The 24,379-nt window shown below is 38.3% G+C and overlaps 1 protein-coding gene across 1 annotated transcript in view; it reads left to right on the top strand.

The window, feature by feature from the left end:
* The window catches only part of ABCC8 (ATP binding cassette subfamily C member 8), a 75,142-nt gene that overhangs the window by 38,125 nt on the left and 12,638 nt on the right, over positions 1–24,379 (top strand). Inside the window, exons 15-29 of the mRNA XM_084287389.1 lie at positions 1,326–1,401; positions 1,490–1,595; positions 5,340–5,375; positions 6,542–6,577; positions 9,518–9,616; positions 10,468–10,552; positions 11,757–11,837; positions 13,674–13,811; positions 16,229–16,354; positions 17,054–17,153; positions 17,712–17,959; positions 18,952–19,112; positions 20,243–20,312; positions 20,907–21,064; positions 22,312–22,404. Of these exons, the coding sequence (XP_084143515.1) occupies positions 1,326–1,401; positions 1,490–1,595; positions 5,340–5,375; positions 6,542–6,577; positions 9,518–9,616; positions 10,468–10,552; positions 11,757–11,837; positions 13,674–13,811; positions 16,229–16,354; positions 17,054–17,153; positions 17,712–17,959; positions 18,952–19,112; positions 20,243–20,312; positions 20,907–21,064; positions 22,312–22,404 (1,613 nt within the window). The remainder of the gene's footprint in view (positions 1–1,325; positions 1,402–1,489; positions 1,596–5,339; positions 5,376–6,541; positions 6,578–9,517; positions 9,617–10,467; positions 10,553–11,756; positions 11,838–13,673; positions 13,812–16,228; positions 16,355–17,053; positions 17,154–17,711; positions 17,960–18,951; positions 19,113–20,242; positions 20,313–20,906; positions 21,065–22,311; positions 22,405–24,379) is intronic.

The raw sequence follows: 24,379 nt of genomic DNA, 5'->3' as shown, positions 1-24,379 counted from the left end.
CCAGAAATAATAAAAATCCTGATGGCTGTTATACAGATGATGCTGTTTATTTAGGAAGTCTACTATTACATTTGCATTTCTGGCACAAAAATAATTCAGTTTCGTGGGTCTAAGTGGGACAACTGGTTAGTGCTTCCAGGGTTCTTTGGAGGCTGTTGTCTAACATCCTGCTTTAGTGCAGGGAAGTGTAAGGAATATTGATGTTGGGTGGGGAGGAGGAATAGACAGGTAGATCAAAAGATCAGCCTGGAGTGATGACAAAGGAGGGCCAGAGCAGTAAGCTCTGAGAGGATGGTATTTTTAAGACCTTGAATATCTGAGGACCAGATATAATCTTTGGCTCCATCTGCTGACATCATTGTCACAGGCTGCGCTTGGGGCCAGCAATTCTGCAGTTATTGGGTGCTGTCTGTTTGCAGCTTATTGCCCGTGAGGGGGCACTTTTTGAGAGGGGATTCTCTGGCTGGTTTTGTTGATCTAGAGGGAGCAGCGCAATATTTTCTTCTGCTTATTCTTTCAAGTTTGTTTGTTTGTTTGTTTCCAACATAAAGCCATTATTTTATTCTCCAGTGGAAGTTAGCTCCAGGGTAGGATAGAAGTGTCCCATTCCACTCTTTTCTCATGTCAAAAAATGTTGTACCTTATGTTGCTGGAAGGCTTTGAGAGCTTCAGTGCTTCTGAAAAAGTGAGAGAAGAGAATGCTGTATAAATACAGATCTGTAAAATTGTCTCCTCTCCCATTTTTCACAGTAACCAGTGGAAATCTCCAGTTAAAATCCTGAACAGACCTGTGTCTTGTTGGTAGTCTTTTTAAATAAAAAGATGGCTTATATCCAAAGAATACTACATCATCTGAGAATCATATCAGAAATATAAAGGAAAATATTGTAATAGGCAACAACATGCAGTTTTTGAGGACAATTCTGCAAATCAACTCAGAATGCAGACCATATAATTGTGTTACATGCTGCAACGTGTCTAGACTGACATTCAGTGCTTTGCAGAGCACAAACCGTGGTCCTGTATGTAATTTAGTCATCATTTCACTTATTTTATGTGCCCACCTTATGAATGACAAAACAAACCCTGAAGAGCAACTTTTTCCCCCTTTTCCACAATTATCTTATTGCTGTGTTTTCTTGAGTTCAGAGGTTGTTGCACAGAATACAGACCTCTAGAAAATTAGTCACCTGAAAACCTGTTTTCTTCACTGAGTAAAGGCTAACTGTTCTGATGCTCACAATCTTTATACCTTTACTAAAAGAAAAAAAAAAGTCAGTCTAACGCTGGTTTTCTGTTTCTTATTTCACTCCATCTTGGCATAGATCACAAATGGATTTTTCACTTGGACGCCTGAAGGTCCTCCAGCATTGTCCAACATTGATATCCGAATCCCTCAAGGTACAAAATGACATCAGATATAGAGTAAGATCCTTTTTCATGAGCATTTGGAAAATCTGAAGCTTATGTGTGTTCCCCTCTCTTGCAGGTCAGCTAACGATGATTGTAGGACAGGTTGGCTGTGGTAAGTCATCTCTCTTGCTAGCCATACTTGGTGAGATGCAGAAGATCTCTGGCAACATATTCTGGAGCAGGTAGTACTATTTAAAAATTCGAACTTGAGTTGAGTAGTAATGCACAAAAGACCAAAATTCTGTCCTGGGAACCTGGTTTGGGGATCCAGGATTTTATAGGTGCACAGGCAAGAGGAAAAAAACTTACCCTAATAGTAGGAGAGCACATCAGAAAGAACCCCCAGCCAGGCTCAAATGAGCCACCCGTTCCTCTTGGTGGAATAGATGTGCATTCGGCACTCCAGCAATGTTACGTGCATGAAATCATGCTTCAGAAACAGAATTAAGTATCTGAAATGTTGTGCTGCTACAGAATGGCATTTCTACTTTAAGGCTTGAGCAGCAAGATTTTGAACAGCACTGTTAAGAGGCACCTCCTCACTAGGAGAGGTCCTTGGCTGTGCCTTTAGATGTGCGCTCCATCTCAGCACAAGTCTAATACGTGAGAAATGGAGAACGTTTTACAAGTGGCAGTGATCTCAGGATATACTCCCCCCAGGATCATCCTGCTTTATTTGACAAGCGGGAGATGGTCACGTCCTTCTCTCCTTCCTCAAGGGGACACAGCAGCTGTGCTCCAACAGGCAGATATAGTCTGTACTTCTGTCTAACTTTTGTCCTGGCCATGAAGGGAGGAAAAATGCGACTAAACTCCAACAGCTGTGCTGCTAGGGCTTGCTCTTTTAACCCTTACACTAAATGGCAGATTGTATAATGTATTGCAACTCCTGTACGTATTTTCTGGTAATTGCTGCCATCTCTAGCCCATTGTCTGATCTTTACCTTTTGGGATACAATTATTTGTTGATAAAGCTTGACATAATCTGCTTGAATAATCTGAAATTTGTGGGTAATCGGCAATTATTTGTTGGTAAAGCTTGACGAGGTGCAGAAGAATCTAGAAAAAGAATTTTATTTCCAAATGAATGGAAAAGAAGGAATGGCAACAATACAACCCATAGTTACTCTGATGGACAGAGGGGTATTGTCACCTAATGTTTTCTGCACTGATTTTGAAACAATTCTCAAAAAATTCCTTGAATGCTTGTAAAGATATTATTTATATTCAGCCTTCATGGCTAAGTCAGTCACCCAGCTCAGAACTACGCACAGTTTACTAGTACAAGGGAGGAGGGTCCCCCGTTTTATAGGTGGGGGAAATGAAATGTAGGAAGGTGACCCCTGTGGCTTGCGAGAGAGAGAAGAACAGATGCCAAAGTTCTGGAATAGGGAGATGTACCCATTAAAACAAACATCCCTAAACAGAAAATCAGAATATGGCTAGGAACAGTACAGAATCCCTGCAGCCTTATTAAGTGAACTAATTTCATTTCAGCAAGGCTGCAATTTTTTATAGATGACATAACATGATTAAGAAGTGTAATTTGAATGTCTGATGCTAAACTAAAACAGATGACATGATAGTTCTGATCAGACTGTGTTTTTAAATAGCATTTGTTTAGAAGCATGTGTTTCACAACAGCGTAAAGGTCAGAATGGGTTTTCCTATCTTCTGTGTGTGCCAAAGTATCACAAGGTAAAATTCAGTTCTTATCACATTTGCTTTGCTATCTGTCAGATAAGTATAAAGGGGCTTGCAGCTGAAACAATCTTAGCACTGTAACTGCTAGCTGCACTGGGACAGATTATTTTTGTCACTTTCCAGAGCTGCTATGATGTGTAGTGGTCTAATCAGAGTGATGGATGTATTCAGTGTAGGCTGCACACCTGTGTTATAAAGCTGCCAGATGAGAGCTCCCTAATTTGATAAGAAAATACTAATGCCTGACCAGGTACATGCAACATTATCCCAGATCCAAGGCGAGTGATTTTATCAAGTAATGACCAAACCTTGTAGCCTTAGCTCATCCAGTAACATGTATCACCAAAATCAGTAAAATCCTTGTTATGTTTATTTCCTCAGGATGAGATAAATGCTTAGATGTTACAGAATAGTCCCTAATTATTTCATTTCACATTTCCTTCCCCTTCCTTTCCTCCAAGGTCACAGCTATGAATGTGAAGGATATATCCTGCTGACATGTCACTCAGTGCTCAGGAAATCTGGGATCTATTCCTGGCCCTTCCCTTGGTCTAATGGATAACCTTGGACAAGTCATTTCCCGCCTCTGTGCTTCCATGCTCTATCAATAAAATAGGATTAACTGTATATCATCTTTATTTGCTTCCTGTAAAATGGTTTCTTTCAAAACCTTTAAAAATTACAGTAATAATTTGTTACTGGACTAGGAATTGGCTAATTGAAAGTTAGCAGTGGCTCGTTTTTTATTGTATTTAGTTATTTGTATTGTAGTGTGTGCCTAGAAGATCCAACTCAGATTACTGCCCACTTTCCAAAGCAGGCTGAGAGCATCTGTGGCATAAATATTTTATAATACTGCTAGAGATTATAAAAATAGAGAAATCATTATTTACATTCTGAACGCATAGTAAATAGTATCGATTTGACTGGTTACTGAGTAAATAGTAGTGTACCCCATGCTGATTTCTTCTGGGTAGTATCACACTTTAAACAGTGCTAGTTCAAGTAGTATAAGATACCAGTCTTTTTGGAGTAAATAATATCAGAAGGTGGACCTAAGGGAGAAATATTTTGCTCAACGTTATGTCATTTGTTTCTAAACCAAACATATGCACTCAAGTGAATCTGGAGTCCTTATAATGTGAAGGAAGTAGTAGATTCATTAAGGTTGTTCACAGTAGATTTTCTTCCTTCTGTACTCAATGTGGAGTTGACTGTTTCCATCAAATGACAACATGTTGAAGTGATCTTGATGACTAAAAAGTACATAGATTTTTATAAAGATGCATCTGTTGGCGTTTTCAAAAATTTAATTTGATTTTATTTAAATGAATAGCTTTGTTCAGTACTCTAACCTTCAGAGTAAAGGTACTAGTGTGAGCTGGCTCTCATATTCTACAGCGGATTGAATTTAGATACAGTCATTGCTTTACTATGCATTAACTTTTTGGAAGTGTCTCAAGCTGACCTTTTAAACTGTGGGTATAGTTCTCCTGCCTGGGGATTTATGAGCAAGTAGTGCTAGCATAAAGTTAATGAGACTGTTCCCTTTAAAGCATGAAGAGCTGTGCTCCTCCTCGTTTTGTTTATATCATTCAAGACAGATTTTTCATTCTTTTTCAATGGAAGCGATTTTAGCTTCAGATGGTCAGTCATCCTGTCAAACAGCTCCGTCTGTGAGCATCTTGGCACATGCTGAAAAGCAGCAAAACCAAAAACTGTTCATCCCTCAGACCTGCCCACGCTTCCTCACACAGACGCAGCTCCAAAGACTAGCGCTGCTACAGCATGCAGCATGCTGAAGTCATCTGATTTGGGTTTCAAACTAACCTGTTATAGGAACTGCAAAGGTGCAGCTACTGTCATGGAAAAACAGTATCACACATTATCTGTTGGTTTTACTTGAAAATGTCATCTTTTTTAATGGAACTCCATTCTTATCACGTTTGAATTTTTCAGGTCTGTTAGCGCTTCTAGGAAAGAGTAGAGGTGATTTTATTTGTTGAGTCAAGTTAACAAGTTTATAAGGAAAAAAATCTGCCAAGTTTTTGACTGCTAAAATCAAGGCAATTTCTGAAAAAGGAACAGATGCTGCGCTGCAGCTCTGTGATAAATACTGTTTGCAGTCCGTGCACTAAGTGGAATATAATAGTTTTTCTTTCAGGGGCAGATTGCTTTTGCTTACTTAAGTAAACAATCTTTGCTTTCTGTTTGTGATGCAGCTGTACTTCTGACAGCGAGACGGGGGAAGATGTCAGGTATGGTATTATATGCAATTATTGGGCTTTCTACTAAGTCAATCACAGTAGAATCACAGAATGGTTTGGGTTGGAAGGGACCTTAAAACTCATCCATTTCCAACCCCCTGCCATGGGAAGGGATGCCTTCCATTAGATCACATTGCTCAAAGTCCCACCCAACCTGGCCTTGAACATCTTCAGGTTATCTTCAGGGATGTTATCTTCAGGGATGGGGCATCCACAGCAACTTTGTGCAAACTGTGCCAGTGCCTCAGATTAAAGACTTCCCTCTTAACATCTAATCTCAGCCTCCCCTCTTTTAGTTTCAAACCATTCCCCCTACTGAAATCAGCAGAGGAAAAAATGTCATCTGGTGGCCTTTTTATTAACTTGATGCTAAAGTGCATGTCTTCTACTGGCCAGAATATTTTCTTGTGAAGCACCAACTATTTTACTGCCTTTTCTTTGGATTTATCATCTCTTCTGTCCTGCTTAGCATGCTTTTCAGATTTGTTACCTGGCTGTCAGACTGAGTCCTGCAAAATTTATGTTCCCATCTGCCTGTAGACAGAGGGACTTTCATATGCCTAACAGCTAAATCTCATGGTAAAGGGTTCTTGGAAATCTCATAGTTCTTCCTGCATAAGAGAGACTACAGTTCATGGGCTGAGTAAAAGTGAAACTGTTTGAACCCATTAAGGTACGAAAGGAATATGATCAGAATTAGACATTCACATGAAACCGTTATAAGAATATACAGCAAACAGTAAGATAACATAGAAAAGAGTGTGGTAATCATATTTAAAAAAGAAAGGAAATATCAGACTATATGAAACAATTGCTTGCGTTATCATAGATTCTGGGAGTCCTAGTCATGTTTGTTATATGCACTAGGATAGTGGTTTGTTGCACTAGCATCCTATAGAATATTTTTGGTGCCCTCAGAATAGAGTATTTTGAGCCAAAATGTTGTGAGGTCTGGAGCATTTTCTCATAGGTGTTGAATACTTGCTGCAGTATTGTTTAAAACGCTTGTCAAAACTGGAGCTTTAACTATGCTGGTTTTAGATCGATATCACGTAGTACAGAGCTTCAGCATACTTAGCAGAGCTTTATTTTTGTTACGCAGTTATATTGTTGTATTTTTACTTACAGCAATAATAACCTGTGTTTGTCTTCTGTAGCCCAGAGAAAGAATCTCCTGTTGAGATGGAATTCAGGTATAACTCTTTAAAAACTAATGTGAATAGTCTTCAAAAGTGTCTGCTTGTAATGAGTTGCTCCTCTTTAGAAGCCAAATGGTTTGTCTCTGTCTCTGTGTACGCAGCTGCCATGAGATCTGGGAGAAGTAGAAACACGCAGGTGATCCTTGCCGTTTAATACTGGCAAAAACATATGCTCCTCAATAGTCAGGCATGCCAACATAAGAATGTGTCATTACCTACCATCAGGCTGAAAATAACGGAATCATGTTTTTTGGTTTATGTAGATGCAATAGTAGTATAGGACATGTTTCTCTTGTGTTTGGAGAAAGTCGAATTTGAGTCATTGTTTGATACTAGAAATTCATGAACTGTGCAAAATAATCATGATAAAACTGTAGTCATCAATCCAGCACACATAGGAATGGCTTTGCAGTGTACTATTTCCTCCATCATTATAACTTCATTGAAGTGTGTCTGTTTTCCTTTAGAAATTACCAACATTTCAGCCTCGTTGCTAGGTTTATTAAGGGACCAAGATACACACCCGAATGTCCAATTACTAGTCTTTTTTCAATGATCTTGAATACATACTGAGCCTCCTGGACTTACAAAGTGAAATGTGAAGATAGATCAGGAGCTTCAAACAAGCAACCTTAACAATGTTGTCTCTGGTTCTAAATTAATGAACTGGGTTGATCCCATCAAAACACTAATTCTCCAGGGAGCTCAGGGAAGGTTTCCTTGCTTATTCTAAGGTTGGATTTTGCCATCCGTCTCTTTGTGATAATTAAGAGGCTATGGTCATTTTATCATTTGTTATCAAAGGAGAACAATTACAGTCCACTGATAAAAATATGTTTGTTTATGCAGTCCAGAGGTAAGAGACAATTACTTCCACCCGCATAATGAATTCCTTGTAAGTCTTTGCTAAGCCATTTATTTGCATGACGTCTTCTGAGCGCAAAATCTTAGGTAGATTCATGGCAGGCTTTCAGAGAAAGTGTTGCACACTCCATTTCAGAATGTTTTGTTCTCTGGACGTTTGACACTGTTTATCGTACTGTTTCAGTAGAAATATTGTTTGGCTGCCTGTTTACTGTACGAAGCACTGTAGATGTGCTGTGTATTTTCCTTATACAATCAAGCACTTGCAAGCTCCCTATTTATGCCAAAATATGACCTGTCTTGATCATCCAATTTGCACCTAAGATTATGCTAGATGGGGTTTACTAAATTTTAAATTTTTAAACAAATTTTGGCAAGTTCATTGCTTGTTCCCAAATTCCTAACAGTAATTAATTCTCACTGATGGCCTAAAAGCAGAATTTTAGCCAAAGTGTGAATGGTGTTCCCAGCCATTGTGCTGGTTCTCAGCAGGGAGTGCATCTTACAGGTAGTACCTGTATCTTTGCTGAAAGGAAGAACACATTTTACAAAACTTTTAAAAACTTTTTCCTCAAAACTTTGCTAATATTTTTCGAAAAAATAAATTAGACGTAACTTTTCAATCACTTTGAGATTTAATAGTAGCAAAAGCACAGTTTCAAGCAATAAAAAAAGACAAGGGAATACATGTTCGTCTCGGAATGCTCAAAGCAATTTTTTCTCAATCACTGAGATGAGAATTTCATACTAATTGAAAAAATGCTTTCCCCCTGGGGCAGAAATGAATGCTCTTTGAATTAGATTTTGAGACTACAGGCTGGGCTGCATAGGGGATTTTTTGTTTGTTTGTTTGTGTTTCGTTCTCCAGTAAGAGAATTTATAAAGCATAATTAAATTCTAATGAGCGATCAGATATTTGAACTTGGAAGCATGCTACCAGGATAGCATAACTGTGTGTTCTTTCAGGTCATCAAAGAAAACTGGATCCTTAACTCCTGATTTAAAAAAAAAAAAAAAAAAAAAAAAAAAAGATAAATAAAGCACCCAGTTTGTTTTGTCAGCTCCTTGTTTGAATTGCATTCTGGTCCAACTAGACAGAGGCTGCTGTAATTAATGGCTGTCTAGCAGACAAAGGCTATGTTTGGGTGAGAGGTCATATCTTTTATTGAATTAGCTGATATAGCTGGAAAGAAACGGGATACACTTTAAGGCATATGATCCCTCTTTTGGCCCGTTTATTTGAGAAACAGTGATATGCCAATGGGTTTGTCCATTTTGCCCAACAGTATCAGTTGCTCTAATTAAAAAATCATGCCTTTCTCCCAGCTCTGCCGTTAGAGGTCCTTGGTAGCAGTGCTTTTGTGGCTATCTATGCTACCTCAGGAGTAGGCAGATACTTCCTAAGTAGCAATAAGAATAATACATATGAAATAAAACGTGCATGGGCAGATCCTGTTGGCCATTCTCTGGTAAGCTGTTCCTTTTCATGGTACACGATGGGGGCAATTCCACAAGGGTAAATAGCAAATATTTTTTCCTGTGTTCTCTTTACTTGTCTTCACATAGACATAGAAAAGTATTGTGCGTGGAATCCTTCTGACTCAAGTTCTCCTTGTAGTGGGGAAAAGAAATGTGTTTTGGGGGAGACTTGCCTTTGCGTATGTGTGGAGTTGTTATATTTTTTTTAAATACCTTAAAATATCTTTTTTAAACACTTCTCCTGAAAGGTGTTGCCTAAGCAGTGATTTTTATTAGTCTATCCAAAAAGAGCTGGGGTTTATTGTTTTCATCCTGCCATCTGCATTGCTCAAGAAGCAGGTTTATGGAGCTAGCCTCTGCAAAACCCACTTCACAGCAGAAAATGGGGGAACAAACTGAAATTCAAAAGAACCAACTCTTGAGATAGGTGAACAATTGCAGTATTCTGTTCGAAATTGTCCTAAAAAACAGATCAGAAAGGCAGCATTTTTAAAGATTTAGTACAAATTTCTTCCTTTACAAGAAGAATGGTTTCCAATTACCCCTACTGCACTGTTAAGCTGGGAACTCCTGGTTTGTTTGTTTTTCCAGGAAACGAGGATCGGTAGCATATGCATCACAGAAGCCTTGGTTGCTCAACGCAACAGTGGAAGAGAATATCACATTTGAAAGCTCTTTTAACAAACAGAGGTAACAGGTTTCAGCACTGTTATGTGCTTTTCTTTCAGCTAAATAATGGTGTTGCATCCTCCTCCATTCATACGTGGGTCTCCATCTCACTCCAACATAATCCACCTGCTGGAACACAACAGAAGACCCTGAGGCCTGGGTGGTCCCCCTTTGACTGTGCTTTTCTTCAAGGACACAAGAGAGAGGGTTGAGACTCACTTGACCTTAAGTGTGGAAGTGTTTTCATTTCCATGTTTGTGCAGCATGCAGTGTTTTCTTTTTATCCCAAATTGACAAATTTTAACTTAGAAGATTATTAACGGTGTGAGAGTGGGAATATTGTTCCTTAAGATTTCCACATCTGGTGTATCACGAAGGACTGATGGGTTATCTTTTTATTTGTAATTGACCAAAACCATTCTAAAGGATTCAAAAGTTCTTGCTGGTGTTCCATTCCGTGCCGCCACCCACCACCCTAGAAAGAAATTGGTTACTGTGTATTCACATCCTACGCACATTTTTGTTTGTTTCTGTCGTCCTCGGACATAGAAGCAAGAAAGGCTCTGGGCAGAAAGCAAGTTAAATGCTAAACAATAAAAATTCACTATGGGAGAAGTTGTTCTTGTTTTGCCTGGGTTTAGCTATTAAATGTATTCAGCTGGGAAGCTGACCTAAGATGCTTTTTCTTAGCCGAAATGGTATTTACTTGCCTGCGATTGAAAGAGATCCCATTAGAACAATTAGTGGCTAACAAATACGTTTTCCACTGTGTGATTTTTCCAGCTGGTTAATTTTTGTTCCTTTGCAGGTAGGAAATGTGCTTCTTTAGCAGTATCTGTGTGGATTTTGTGTTACCTTTTTTGTTTCCGCAGGTACAAAGCAGTAATTGATGCTTGTTCCCTCCAGCCTGATATTGACATTCTCCCTCACGGAGACCAAACCCAGATTGGAGAGAGGGTCAGTAAACAACTACGGGCTTCTATTTTTGTTTTAAATATGTAGAGTTTTTTTATTATTTTGTCATGTTCTTAAAATCTTACCGGTTATTTGGCAACAAAGGTAATCTTTTAGCTAAGTGTACGTTCGTTTGGGTCATTAGTCTGAAAGCTTGTTGCTTGGTAAACATAGAAACACTGTCATTTATGTGAGATGCCATGATTTAAATGTGCTGCTATCAGAATGTTTGACTAATTCTGCAGACAGTGCATATTTTGGTTTCTTTGTGAATAACCTAAAAATAAATAATTCATCGATTTTTTAGAGCACCTTCATTTTAAAAATGGCAAATTGTTTAATAAAGAGCAAACCAAGCCTTATCGCATTGGGGAAACTAGAGCGTGACGAGAAGGGAACCAGAAGTCACAATTCCATAAGCAATGTGCTCTAACACCTGCACACACACAGAACCAAACCAAACCAACAGCAACCACCAAGGATACGTTTCCAAGAGTAATCTCCACACTGGCTACCATGTTGATTTGCCTTAGTTCTAACAAATTAATTGTGTAGCTAAACAAATGTGGGTTTTGGCAAAAAGGGTAAAGTAGAGGGGTGAGAAAAAGAGGCAGGGAGCAGGGGTGGCAGCTTCTTTAGCAACAGTATTGGCTTATGAGAGCTTAAGGTGCTTGTGAAGCTGCGCCCGGATCATAGGAAGGATGAGTAACTTTTAGCAGGGTGGTAGCAGGACTAAGGGCACAAAACAAGTGCAGTAGCAAGCACATAATGTTCATCTCAGCGTGGCCTGATCTCACAGCTCACAATGACTGGCTATAGTAGCTGTGGCACACATACAGTATACAATGGAACTAATACAGCGTGGTGAAATAGAAGCATAAAATAAAAATAGGTTAGTCAGACTTCAGACTGGAACTTTTGAGTAGAAGGTTAGTTTAGACTGCCTACAGAACATCTATGCTGCCTACACCATTGTGTCACCACAAGCCATTACACGTTTCCCACCCCCTGTTATGTATGGAGCTCACAGTCCTCTGGCTTCTCTAACAATTAGTACACTATGCTCCTAGCTGAATTGCAGGCCCACATTTCTGAAAAAAAATCTTTTTTTTTTTTTTTTTCCTAGATAATTCAATCAGAATATGAAAATTTTGTTAATGTTTTTATAATTGATTGATTGTGTGTTTTTTTTCTTGCTTATCTCCAGGGAATTAATCTGTCTGGAGGGCAGCGCCAACGTATCAGTGTAGCGAGAGCACTTTACCAGCAGACAAATGTTGTGTTCTTGGTGAGTAGGTGCCAGTATGCTTATGCTGCAAACAGAAGCAAAAGATGTAAGCATTTAGAGTATTTCGTGGGTAACACACACTGAACATTGTGCTTCACTGAGCTGCGCTAAATGCCCCCTGTTTATTTTATAGCCGTTGTTAGCTAGACTGCAGGTAAGAAGAATTCTGCAAATGCTGCAGACAGGTGGATATTATCATATAAATTGAAATGTTGATGCTTTCCCTCTCAGTCTGTTGAAGTTTCTTTTTGAGTCTTGTACTTATTTTTGTTACCAAAAATTAAATGGTCTCAGCAGTATTTATAAAATTCCTAAACTGTCTCAGGCGTAAATTAATGTTGGCCTGTGTCAAAGGTGTTTCCGTTCTGCAACAAACTAAGCTTTCTTCCCACCCTGAACTGCTCTTTGTATATCCTGCCCAAACTTCAATAGAAGTACTAGGGAAAAAGGAATGAGAGCAGTCTCTGAAAGCCTAGTAGGTAGGAAAACAGATGCATCCTACGCAGTCTCTACTAGTGAGCTTGCTGGCTTTCCAATTAGGACTTCCTTCTTAAACCCTGTTTCCAAGGAGCTTTGAATCCAGCTTTTATGACAACCAGACATGAGAGTTACATGGGATTAGTTAGCTGTGCATATTTGAAGTCATACCTAAAAGTCTGGGAGGTTACTTAGATAGAGCTTTCCCTGTAATTGGGCTGATCGTGATGTGATGCTTCACAGGCAGGGCATTTCAGGCAGTGATGAGAACGCAGAGGCTGAGAACAGCTGGATGCTGCAAGGGCCGGCATTGGACCCTAACTTGTTTTTTTCCATTGTTACTTTACAACAGAACTTCTGTACAGGACACTCAATAATATCATAGTAGCAGACTCTCTGATGGTTTGACAATACAAAAGCATTTACAAATAAGCTTATTTTTCCAGTTAATCGTTCAAAAATAATCAGGAATCCTGTATATTAGTACTTGAAAACATCTAGTTATTTTAAGTCATCATCATTTTGATGATTTCAGTCAAAGAAAGAAGAATTTACCCAAATTCAACTCTACATTTTCAGCAAATACCTGGACAAAAGAAAACAAAAAATGATTTTTAATAAATTCTAGTATTAGCATAACATAACATGAAATACTAATACTAAGTAAATCCTACAGCCATTATCAGTAGTGCAAGCAGAAATTATGTCTTTATAATTTCATATAAATAGGATTAAGTAAAAAAAAAGAAGTTTCACAAAATGTAGTACAGATTTGTTTATTCCTAAATTAATTGCATATTCATTGCTTTAATAAGATGAGGGTAATATAGGCATAAATGAAGTATCTGAGCAGGATCATCAGAGACCAAGCTTTTTCCTTTTGTGATGCTTTGTTAATAGATTTCAATTATATGGATTAAAAATAATAGTAATAATAAAAAGTAATCAGAAGGAAATACGTATAAAGAAAATAAAAATCTGCTGTTTGTCACTATCCCTGAAGCAGTTTGGGTAATATCAGGGCATGTTGCTCCATTGTCTTCAGTCTAACAGAAATCACATGCTGCAGTTACGTGGGCATTTGAGAGGAGCAGTTCCCAGAAAGGCTCAGGAAATCATGGCATTTACACAACTAACGTTACTGTATGTCATTGTGCAGTACTTGCTGTGAAAAGGACAGCTCAAGGTCTGTTGTTAGGTATCTTAAGAAAACTGCTCCAAAGAACAATTTTGATCTTTTGATAACCTCTTAAAATTTTCTATATTGATCTAACTGGTTTTACTGGTATTAAAAGCCGTAAGATTCCTTAAATCCTATAAATGTTGACTCCAAAAGCTGGCCTGTTTTCCTCATGACAGGATGATCCATTTTCTGCACTGGATATCCACCTGAGTGACCATCTCATGCAAGAAGGGATCCTGAAAATGCTACGGGAAGACAAGCGCACTGTCGTTCTAGTAACTCACAAGCTGCAGTACTTGCCCCACGCTGACTGGGTAAGAATGTTCTTCCCTTTTTTTTTTTTTAGGAGGCAGGAGAGTGTCACAAATACGTCTTCTGCTACACACAAGGCTCTCACTTCATCTTTCTACCAAGTGGTAGTTTAGTGAGAAGATGTCTTGGCATAACCCAGGTCTTTTGAAAGTTAGCCAGGAGGGTTGGGGTGCCATAATTTTGGAATTCCCATTTTACAGAACACCTAAACAGGTCTGATTTTCCTCAAACTGATACTTAATAATCTGATGAAAATGGGCCACATTTAAAATACATCAAGTATCCAAAAGCAATTCTTATATTGGAAAACTTTTCATCTCAAAATGGTGAAATGTTGGAGTAACATAATGAACTGCCTCTGGCTGCAATGTTACTATGAAGTTGTCTGTGGTGTCACAGCAAAAGGTGCTCTGATGGTCAGTGAGCTGTTAGGGAAATTCAAGGAAAAAGAGTACTTCCATGCATTTGGTAGCAGTAGATAACAGTAACGACTATTTTCCTTTTTGCATGTTGACAAACTTTTAAGAAATGGTTATTTCTCAGGTGTTTTGTTAGGTTTCTTTGTTGTATGTTGTAGTTTACAGAAAAAAAAAAATGAGGGTATGCTTTCTTAACACTTTGCTGTTGCAAATGTCTAAGATGAAGTAAATCAGATAGGATAAGGCTGTTTGGTTTGTTGGATTTATTTTTTTTTAGTTCTTTGGTTCACACTGGCCTTGTACTTACTTCCCCTACAGTTATCTAGCCCATATCAGAAGTTTTCTTGCCCACAAGGATTGATTACTGCAGTTATGCCTCCTAGCAGGGATTCTCTGTCATTTGCAGCTTGCACAGACTATAGCAGCAGTTATTCTGTCTCAAGCAATAACCATATTTCAGCTGCTTTCTGTTCTTCATATTGCCTTGCTGTAAAGTTGCAGATAGACATTAATCTTGCTCTCGTCGTGTTTTTGGTGGGAAGCATTTATCCTTTATGGTGTCTTCTGTGACCTTGTCCCTCAGTTGTACACCTGTAAGAATTACTGCTGTTCTCAACACAGTTCTGCTTTTGCTGTTAGCATCTCTCAGAATAAAGGAATTTTCTGTCTTCTTCCCCTGCATTTCAGGTTCTGGCTCAGCTTCCTCTTTTTTAATTGTCAGCATTCTTTTTTTCAATATGCACAACTGTGGTATTGTGTCAGCATAATCTTTCTCATTTTCTTTTCCAAATGTCAGATTTATTTCTAGGTGCTCTTGTTATGTGAGATACTCAATGGAGAATGTTTGTATCTTCTAACTGGGTTTCAGTAATGTGTTATGAAATAAACTGTTCCAAACAGCTTGTAGGATAGGAAAGGTTTGCATTAATTAAGTTTATAATTAATAATTGCTTATTAAGAGAGAGTTCAGTGTTGTTTTTTTTTCCAAAGCAAAGGTCTCATTAAGTCTTAGAAAGTTTTACGCAATGTGGTACAGCAGGAATAATTTCTTCTGTTTTACTTTAAGGAATTCTAAACAAAAATATAATCTGAAGTATGTGTGACAGCCTTTCTAAAGCTTCATAGCAAAATCCTCAGAAGAATTTAGGGTCCTATTCAATCAGGGGGTTCCTGAATAAACAGACCACAAAAAGATCCATTTGCTTTTCTTCCTTTCCTCTGGTGCAAATTCTCAGCAATAAATGGAATATATTCCTTTTTTTTTTTTTTTCTTCCATTGAAATTTCTGAGTTTCCAGGGAGAGAGAAAAATAAACACTGTATTAAACATTTTCTAATGATGTCACATGAGTTTACAATCCACACGCCTCATTTTCCAATTCTCCTTGTCAGATCTAAAGTTAAGTTAGTTACATTACGTGTATAATGTGGTTGCACTGATATAAACCTGGAAACCACACCCTTCAGACCTTGTCTTGCATATATAATTATTTTTTTTTCAGACTGTGTCTACCATTTATGCTTTTAAAAGCTTTAGGGATTCAAAATCCCTAGCTTTTCCTTATCAAGTCCATGATATCAAACAGACGGTGGAGCCAGCATGCTCATTTCTAATTGCCTGAACAAGGGCAAAATTTATTGCGCACAGTGTGTTGCTAAAAGCCTTGTCCTTTTAGGAGGTAAGAGAACTCTAAAATCTTATCTTGCTAATGACTTGTATTTAGAAAGACTAATGCATTCTCCTGTCTGCTGAAGAGGACACCGTTCTTTTTTTTTACTTAAAAGCAACCTTCCTTTCAGAAAGTCCGGAGCGCAGGAAGCTTCTGGTTTTGCAGCACCTTAAGTAAAAGGGATAAAGTTGAAAGATAACTATCTGTTTTTAAAAGACTAATTTGTTCGTAGAAGTATTCTTGTAAAAGAGAAACTCTGCCCACGCACAACATATCCTTAAAAGAAATAGAGATATATGTGACTCCACAACTTCTGTTTTTAACTTTTTAGATAATTGCAATGAAGGATGGCAACATCCAGAGAGAAGGAACGCTCAAGGACATTCAGAAATCTGAGACTGAGCTTTTCGAACACTGGAAGACACTAATGAATCGGCAAGACCAAGAGCTGGAGAAGGTTTTTGATGAGCTAGGCAATTAACATTTGTGAAAAAATGTGACAGGTTTTTTTTTAGGTTGAAAACATTAGTCAGGATTGACATTCTGTGTGTGATTTCTGACTTAGTATGAATGTATTATTACTGTTACCATTTTCTTTATCTTTTATTTAGTAAGATAAAATTCCTGCATCTGGACTTCTCACACTTCCTTGATATTTTTAACTCTGGCTTATTCTTATAGTGAAGTCCTATCAAAATATTCCTGTCTAAGGAATATTAAATTGGGCTATTTTAGGGGAAAAGCATTGGTAATGTGTGATACTGACAACTGTTTCTATAAAATACACTTGAATTTATGTTATTAGGTGAAATTTTTCCAGATGTGCTTGTAATAGGCCCTCCAAATCCCAAATCTCTTTAATACTACAACACAAAATTAATTAGATGTTCATCTTAGTTCTTGTAATGCAGGGATATCTGTCCAAGTTAGGAACCCAAGACTCTGAGAGTGCTGGGACTGACAACGTGAAATTAATGTCAGTTATATAATTTATGCCCTTTGGTTTTACATAGTGGTGGGATATCAGTCACTTATGACTGCCTTCTGTAAGATTCTCACTACTTTTAACTGATGTTCTGATTGAAAAGCTTTTTTTACAGTTAGTAATTTTTTGATTAATTCTCTGGTTGAAAGCACACTAGCCCTTCCTTTTTAGGAGACTATAATTGAAAGCAAAACTGTTCTGGAAAGAACGAATCTCCGGAGGACTATGTATTCCCGAGAAGCTCTGCTGAAAGACGATGAAGAAGATGAAGGTAAAAGGCCATTTAGGCCCAGTACCAATTCGTTACTGTTTTATAGTTAAATTATATTAGAATGAATTAACAACTTGTAAACTGGCAAGAGAATTGTTTTTTAGGTGGGTCATGAGTTTACGTCTAGACTACAATGTTTTGAGCATTCAGAAGTTGTAGCTTCTGTCAAACTTCTGAGGGTTTTTTATTGTACTTGAACACAATTTGGTAAAAAGAGATGAATTAACATTGAATAATTTATGTTGGTATGTTGGGTGAGCATCAAACCTATCAGTAGCTGAGCACACTTGTTTAAGGTTTTACCTAGAAAAAAAAATGCATTTCTTTAATCAAGTTAACAGTTTTAAACTGAAAAAACATTTTTTTGTGTCTTGTTACCATGTATTACTACTAACTTTAGCAAAATCATATGTGTTTGCCTGAGTAAATAATTTCATTTTAAGCCATTCTTTATCTTTTATTATAACTCATCTTCTGTGGCTGCCACTTGCCAGTTCCAATGAAAGGTCTGTGAGAGTAAATCAGTGAGGTTGTACTTTTTTTTCCGGCATGTTGCAGAAGAAGTAACAGAAAGTGATGATGAAGACAACCTGTCCTCTGTGCTTCATCAGAGAGCAAAGATGCCCTGGAGAGCCTGTGGAAAATACCTCAGTGCAGCAGGAATCCTCCTCCTGCCACTGCTGGTTCTGTCCCAGCTGCTGAAGCACACGGTGATGGTCGCCATTGACTACTGCCTGGCACGATGGACCTCAGACGCCATTTCTGAGGAAAGGGACCCAGAGATGAAAAACTGCTCTCAGTGTGAGGTATGTCAAGTCTCTTTCACCTTTCTTCTGTGACTTAACCAGTGGTGATCTCCCACTGCCAGAATCTACTCCAAGGTTTGTATGCAACACGCTATATTCCACACTGGAGTGGCTTTATTGCTCAAAATCATTTTGAAGGTTAATGCATGTTTGGGAACACAGTGCAATAAAGCTAACAATTAAGTTTTGTTCATTGTTGTTCTTCTGTTCTCCTACGTTTTCATCATTTGACTGATATGCCTAGACCTTGGACTCTAAAGTGATTTTGATATTGCAGGTCTTTTGTCTTTCTCCTGTACTGCAGCATTCTCCCTGCTATTCGAGTTTTGGAATATATGGTAAACCAGATTTTTATGATGAGCACACTATTTTGGTTGTTCTTTGTGTGAATTTCACATGGAACTGATTCTGGTGTTACCTAGCAGGGTACTCTGTATTTACAAAGTAATAGCAGAGGGTTTTTATTAGAACTGGGATTGCTTTGTTTACAGGAAATTTGTGCCTCCAGTAATCTCGCATGAATGTTTGGAGGTTTTTGTTTGATTTCACTGGAATCATTCTTTTCATCTCTAAAAGATGTTTTATTGATGCTGGGTTTGAATATGAAATTAAAATTTCAAAATAAAACCTATTGTATTCTATTCTCTTTCAAAGATGAGACCCAACCCCCAAGCTGTAATAAATGCTTTGAAGATGTGTTTTGTTCCTTCAGATGAAATTACCAAAAAAAATCTCAATCTTTTTTATAGTATTCTGTGATTTTAAATTTCTAATTTCTCTCATTTTTCATTCAAGCGCTCCCCTCTCTGAAGGATTAACAAATTGTGGTTTAACATGGGTGAAAATCATTGGCAACTTAAGTTAGGGAGGATTTGGGGAAGGAAGAAGGATTTACTGCTTGCATTATTTTTCAGTTCTGCATTTGTGTTTTTACAGTAATTTTAAAGCATAATTTACATTGAATAATTGGTAGTTCTTTCTTTGTTTTTTAGATTTTCAACCATTCTCCTTATTCAAAAATTTTCAGCATTCTCTGTTGTCTTGGAATTGTACTATGTCTTGTCACATCCATAGCGGTGGAGTGGACTGGCTTGAAAGTCACCAAAAAGCTGCACTCTTCTTTACTAAATAAGATCATTCTGGCACCAATGAGGTATTCCTCTGATTATAATACAAACTGTATTGTAGGCATTCTGTATTCCTTAGTTCAAGGCAGTCTTTCTAAGCACCATTTGTAGTATGAAGCGACTCTGAATCACATGTTATAATGCATCACTGATAATCACCAGGTACCAAACTACGGAGCAGTTTTGGAAAATGGTTTCCAGGCTGCTCAAGTTCCTGGACAATAAGTCAAGTGCCCCTCCTGTCTGACTGTGACTTCAGATACTAACTTCCTAGCATCTTTCATTTCTCTTTGCTGTTTTTAATTAAGGAGAAAACACAATTATTGATGAATATGTTGTACAGTTCATACAGAGTGTGCGTCATAATCTTAATCACTGGAAATATTTACTGCCAGGCAATGATTGTGCAAGCCCATCAAAGATAATGAGCTAGACAAGTGTCATCACAGGCATCAGTAGTGTACGCTGGGATTGCACAGATAGCAGTAAAGGCCTTTGTTGCCCTGCATAAGTTTTATTTCTAATGCTGTCACATTAAAGTTTTAGCTTGATTCAAACTTGCAACTGTTACTGAACATTAGGAAAAAGACCTTCTTATTTTTAAGCTACCAATATTTGACTCAGAATTCATGAAGGAAGTATAAATATGGAGAATTTTATTGCTTTTTTAAAAACCTTCCTTTTTTTTTTTTCAAACTTCAGATTCAGCATAAGCTATTGGACAGTTAACTATAGAGCAATAATGAAGTTTGTATTTTGCATATGCAAATGTAAAGGAAAGGCCTTTTAATGTATTATGCCAGGAGTTGTTCTTATGCATTTCTGTTCCCAGAAAAATGCAAGACTTGCAATTGAATTTTGCTTGTGCTTTTCATGAACTGAAGAGTGTTCAGATTGCAAATCTGAAAGTATTCTGTTCTATGCAAATCACACGATTACAGCTCTTAGGCAGTAAAGGGAGCTGAGGAGATGTTTGCTGTCGTTGGGGTACAGTAAAGACTGCCATTTTATTGGAAATCCATGGTTAACATCGAAAAATAAGTAACTTCACTGATTGATTGATTGTGTCTATGGCACAGTGCACAGCTTAAAAGAGAGAAAAAAAAATATTTTCATGTCAGTATTGTAACCTTTCCCATTCATTGTCTCATTTCAGGTTTTTTGAAACAACACCTCTGGGAAGTATACTGAACAGATTTTCAGCTGATTGCAACACCATTGACCAGGTACTGAATAAACAAATTCAAGCTCCCAAGGTATCTTATTTTTCTCAGTTTGAAAGATTGGATTTTCATTTCTTACGCTGTTATTTAAGTGAAGTTTACTGATGATCTGTAATTTTTAATATTATATCAGTTTGCATCACAACTTTCTAGGTTCAGGATGAATTCCTCATCTTTAAATGCACATAATAAGTGGAAAAAACACTTATTTGATTAAGATACCCTGTAGGGGCCTTGCTTAATTTTTTTCAATCTCAGTGAAAAGGGAAGAGAAAGTAGATCAATATTAATATCCCCAAATTAAGAGCATCTACTTTTTTAATGAGTGGGTAAACATATTAATTTGAGACATATGAGAAAATGAAATGAGAAAAAGGTCTGAAATATTAATGAGTAAAATTCTAATTGCCCATATTTACCGCAGACTGCACTGCTTTCCCAAAGCCAGCAGTCAATTCAGAAGCAGACCTGTATGTTTAGTGTTTCAGATCCTTTTTTTTTCCTTGTGTTATTAGGAGACCAGTACATGAAATAATGTTAGTTGATATCTTGATATGTTATGCGTTTATTTCTCTGTGTGCTTCTTTATCTATCTAGCATATTCCTGCTACCCTGGAGTGCTTGAGTCGCTCCACCTTGCTGTGTGTATCTGCTCTTGCTGTAATTTCATACGTCACGCCGATGTTTCTCATTGCCCTGGTTCCCCTTGCAATCATGTGTTACTTCATCCAGAAGTACTTCCGAGTCGCATCACGGTAAGGGCACAGACCATTGTCCTTCTGGGAACTGAAATGTCTGCAATGCACAGTTGCAGAATTGCAGTGCTAAGGAACTTTACGTGTATTTTTACATTTGGTCCTGTCAAAGACATGGCCCTGTCTGAATGCAAGCCAAATCCACTGTAGTGAAAACGTGTCATTGTACAAGTGCCTTCTGTCTGCAGCTCTTCAAGCAAACCTTCTGGTAGGCAGGGGCAGGGTCTTCGTCCATGATCAAAGTTTCTTAGATTTCATGGAACACAAAACAAAAAATAACGAAACAAAAAATACAACATATTCTGTCCTCCCCAAGGGCTGCATGATGGACATGTCCAAGGAAATGTGGTGACAGAGCAGAGAACATGGTGTTCCACCTGCCCATCCAGGTGGAAACAGAGGTCTGTAGCACCAGGGAGAGAGGCTGGAGAATGGAGCATTACCTTACCCTGCTAGCAGTACTGCCCATGGTTGTTCCCAGTGGCTCCTGCATGTAGGAACATCCTCACTTGTTCTTGGAGTCTTTGAGTTTTTAACAAGTTGAAAATTTTCTGACATATCTGTGAGTTTCTCCTCCTATGGTTGTGCTACTCCCCACATGGTAGTGCTCAACAAGCCTTTGCAGCAACACTGCATTTTTTCCTTCATCTCTGCATTGATCAAGAGGGAGTCTTTGCAACCAATTGTACTTGCTGCTAGAAGGACTTGAGACCAAATAGAATTTCACCCAACATGTGCTTCCAGTGATTTGACGGAAAAACATGAAATTGAGAAGCAAGATTAGTGCAGGTTCTTATTTACTGAGTGTGTAAGTTCTGTTGTTAGCTCAGTGTGAAGTTGTGCTGTCATTTGAGGACAGAGAAGGAACAGCGAGGAATTTGCATTCTGCCTTCTTCTTAACTGGAGCTGTCCCATTAAATTCATATTCAGCATAGAACCAGAATCGTGTTTAAATGAATAAACAACTGAATGTAAGACATAGTAATATAGGAGAAACGAGGAAAGGCGGTGAAGGAAGAGACCTGTTCAGAACTCCAGGGTCATGTGCAACAAAATTTAAACAGAAAAGTCCTCCTGGGGACTTCATTTCCTGCTGAGACCTATAGCACTTTCTTTCAAGGCATCTGAGTGTTACAGATATAATTATTGTGCTGATGTTGTTCCCTTTCACTTTCTGAAACTGCTCCAGGAGATTAACTGCACAACAAGACTGATTTTTACAAAATTATTTTCATAACCCTTTCCAGGGATCTGCAGCAGCTGGATGACAGCACTCAGCTACCATTACTCTCCCATTTCTCAGAGACTGTTGAAGGCCTGACCACCATCCGAGCCTTCAGGTATAGTTGTATAAGAAAACATCTATCACCTCACTTTTGAATATCCATCTCTGATGCTGTTCTGCGAGTGTGTAGCTACAAGAATCTGTCATTTGGATCATCTGGAAATCCACAGTCCCAAAAGCACTAGTAATGGAAACTGTGAAACGCTAAGGACCTTTACCACTAAGCATTTTGCATGTAAAGGAGTTACTGTAGAAAAACAAACTGACGTGTGTCAGCTGCCCTGCAGTAAATCTCCACACAGTCGCACGCAGCCTGAAAAAAACTTTGTGGGCAAATGTGATTTAAGAAGCTAAATTGGCTTGCAATTACCGCAGCATGCGGTGTGGCAGACCTTGTGTTTGGACAGTTTCCATGGAACAACTAATATGCAGTAACGTGTTATGCCAGAATAATTTGTGTATGGGTCGATGTCCTGGTAAGATAAACTGTGCAGGCTAGCAACTTCAGAAGCTACAGGCACACCTTAAGTTATTTTCCAGGTTGCTAGCTGAAAATGTGGTTGTTTATATCAGTTTTGAAAATATGTGACTCGGAGACACAGTCTTTTATCACCCGTTTTGATTCATTTTTCTGTCTACATAAGATCACAGGAGCAGCCTACGAATACCTGATGACATGCCTGAGTTGTGGATCTGAGTTACAAAAACGGCAGTCACGCTGACACCAGTGGAGTTACCACTGCTGAGCTAACCAGATGCTTTCTTTGCACTAGTGCTATTCTTGTCTTTTCCAGTTGACTCGAATGCAGTCAACTGTCTTCCACACCCATCTCATCTAGATGTCTACACATTCTGCCAGTTAATACTGTTCTCTCTGTGAAACAGGAATGTTTATTTTTCTTAACCTATAGATCTTAGTTTATAATAGAAGTCATGCACAAAGTTATACTATTCTTAAACAGTTCTAACCGGGATATCAGGAGCTCAATAAAAGAATAACCGGTGTAAAATCTTGTTTCTTTTTGGCTGAAGATAGCTGCCTAAAGAGTGGTAGAACAGCAAAATTCCAATTTTAATTGCTGTTATTATACATTTAACTTAAGAGCCAACATTATTCTCTAGTTTGTAGCTGTGCCTGTGTTCACTTTTAAAGATACTTAATTTATATTTTAATTGTTGCTTTTCTCATTTACCCATATAAGCTTTTACTTTATCAAAAGGATCTTTAGGGTATTACGGCTGTGTATTTTCAATTTTTAATATAATAAGTTATATTTAATGCTATCTAGCTAATATTTTCAGCCATTTGGACCTCTTGATCCTTCCTGTCACCTTCAGATGAATTCCTCTGTCAAAGAATTGTATTCAGTGCCTCTTTTTTTCTTAAACCCTGCACTAAGCCATGCGTCTGGCCCAAACAGCTACGTGCTTTCAGTAGGTTCTGTATTCCATCTGCCTGCCAGCCTCCTGCATCAGCTGGTAACCCAGCTATTTTTAGGACTGTGAAGCTTTTGAGCTGCCTAACATATTAGCAGGAGTGGAGTTCAGACTTGCTAGCTTGAGCATCCCTAAAAATAACACTAATTCAGGAATCTCGTCGTACAGTTAGGAGGTGCCAGTTGTTCCTGAAGTGTCCTTACTCTTGGCAATTCTCCATCCTGCACTTACTCAGAATGCATAAGGGAAGAAATGTACCAAAAAATCCAGAGGGAGATCAGAAAGACAGCTACTGCTGCAGCTATAAATACACCTCACGCAGATGCCCAGGCCTGATTTATAGTTTGCAGGTGCTCTGTGGCACTTCAGAAAGTACTGGTTGGTGCCAAGTAATTGATAAATGTAGATGTGCAAGTTTCTGCACAGACTGGGTTGTATTTGGAGAGACTGGTAATCTGGGGACATTTTCTGAAGAGAAACGCTGATATTTCTGCAGTACCCCCCCACCAGTGGTAACTCTGTCTGCACTGCCTTTCCACGTGCATGCTCATGCCTGACTCATAACGCATGCCTCGCATCCTTTAGGGCATACC

Source organism: Netta rufina (assembly GCF_964035555.1).
Source record: "Netta rufina genome assembly, chromosome: 5".
Lineage (NCBI taxonomy): Eukaryota > Metazoa > Chordata > Aves > Anseriformes > Anatidae > Netta > Netta rufina.
The sequence above is the reverse complement of the archived record's forward strand: the minus strand, read 5'-3'. Positions and strand labels throughout refer to the sequence as shown.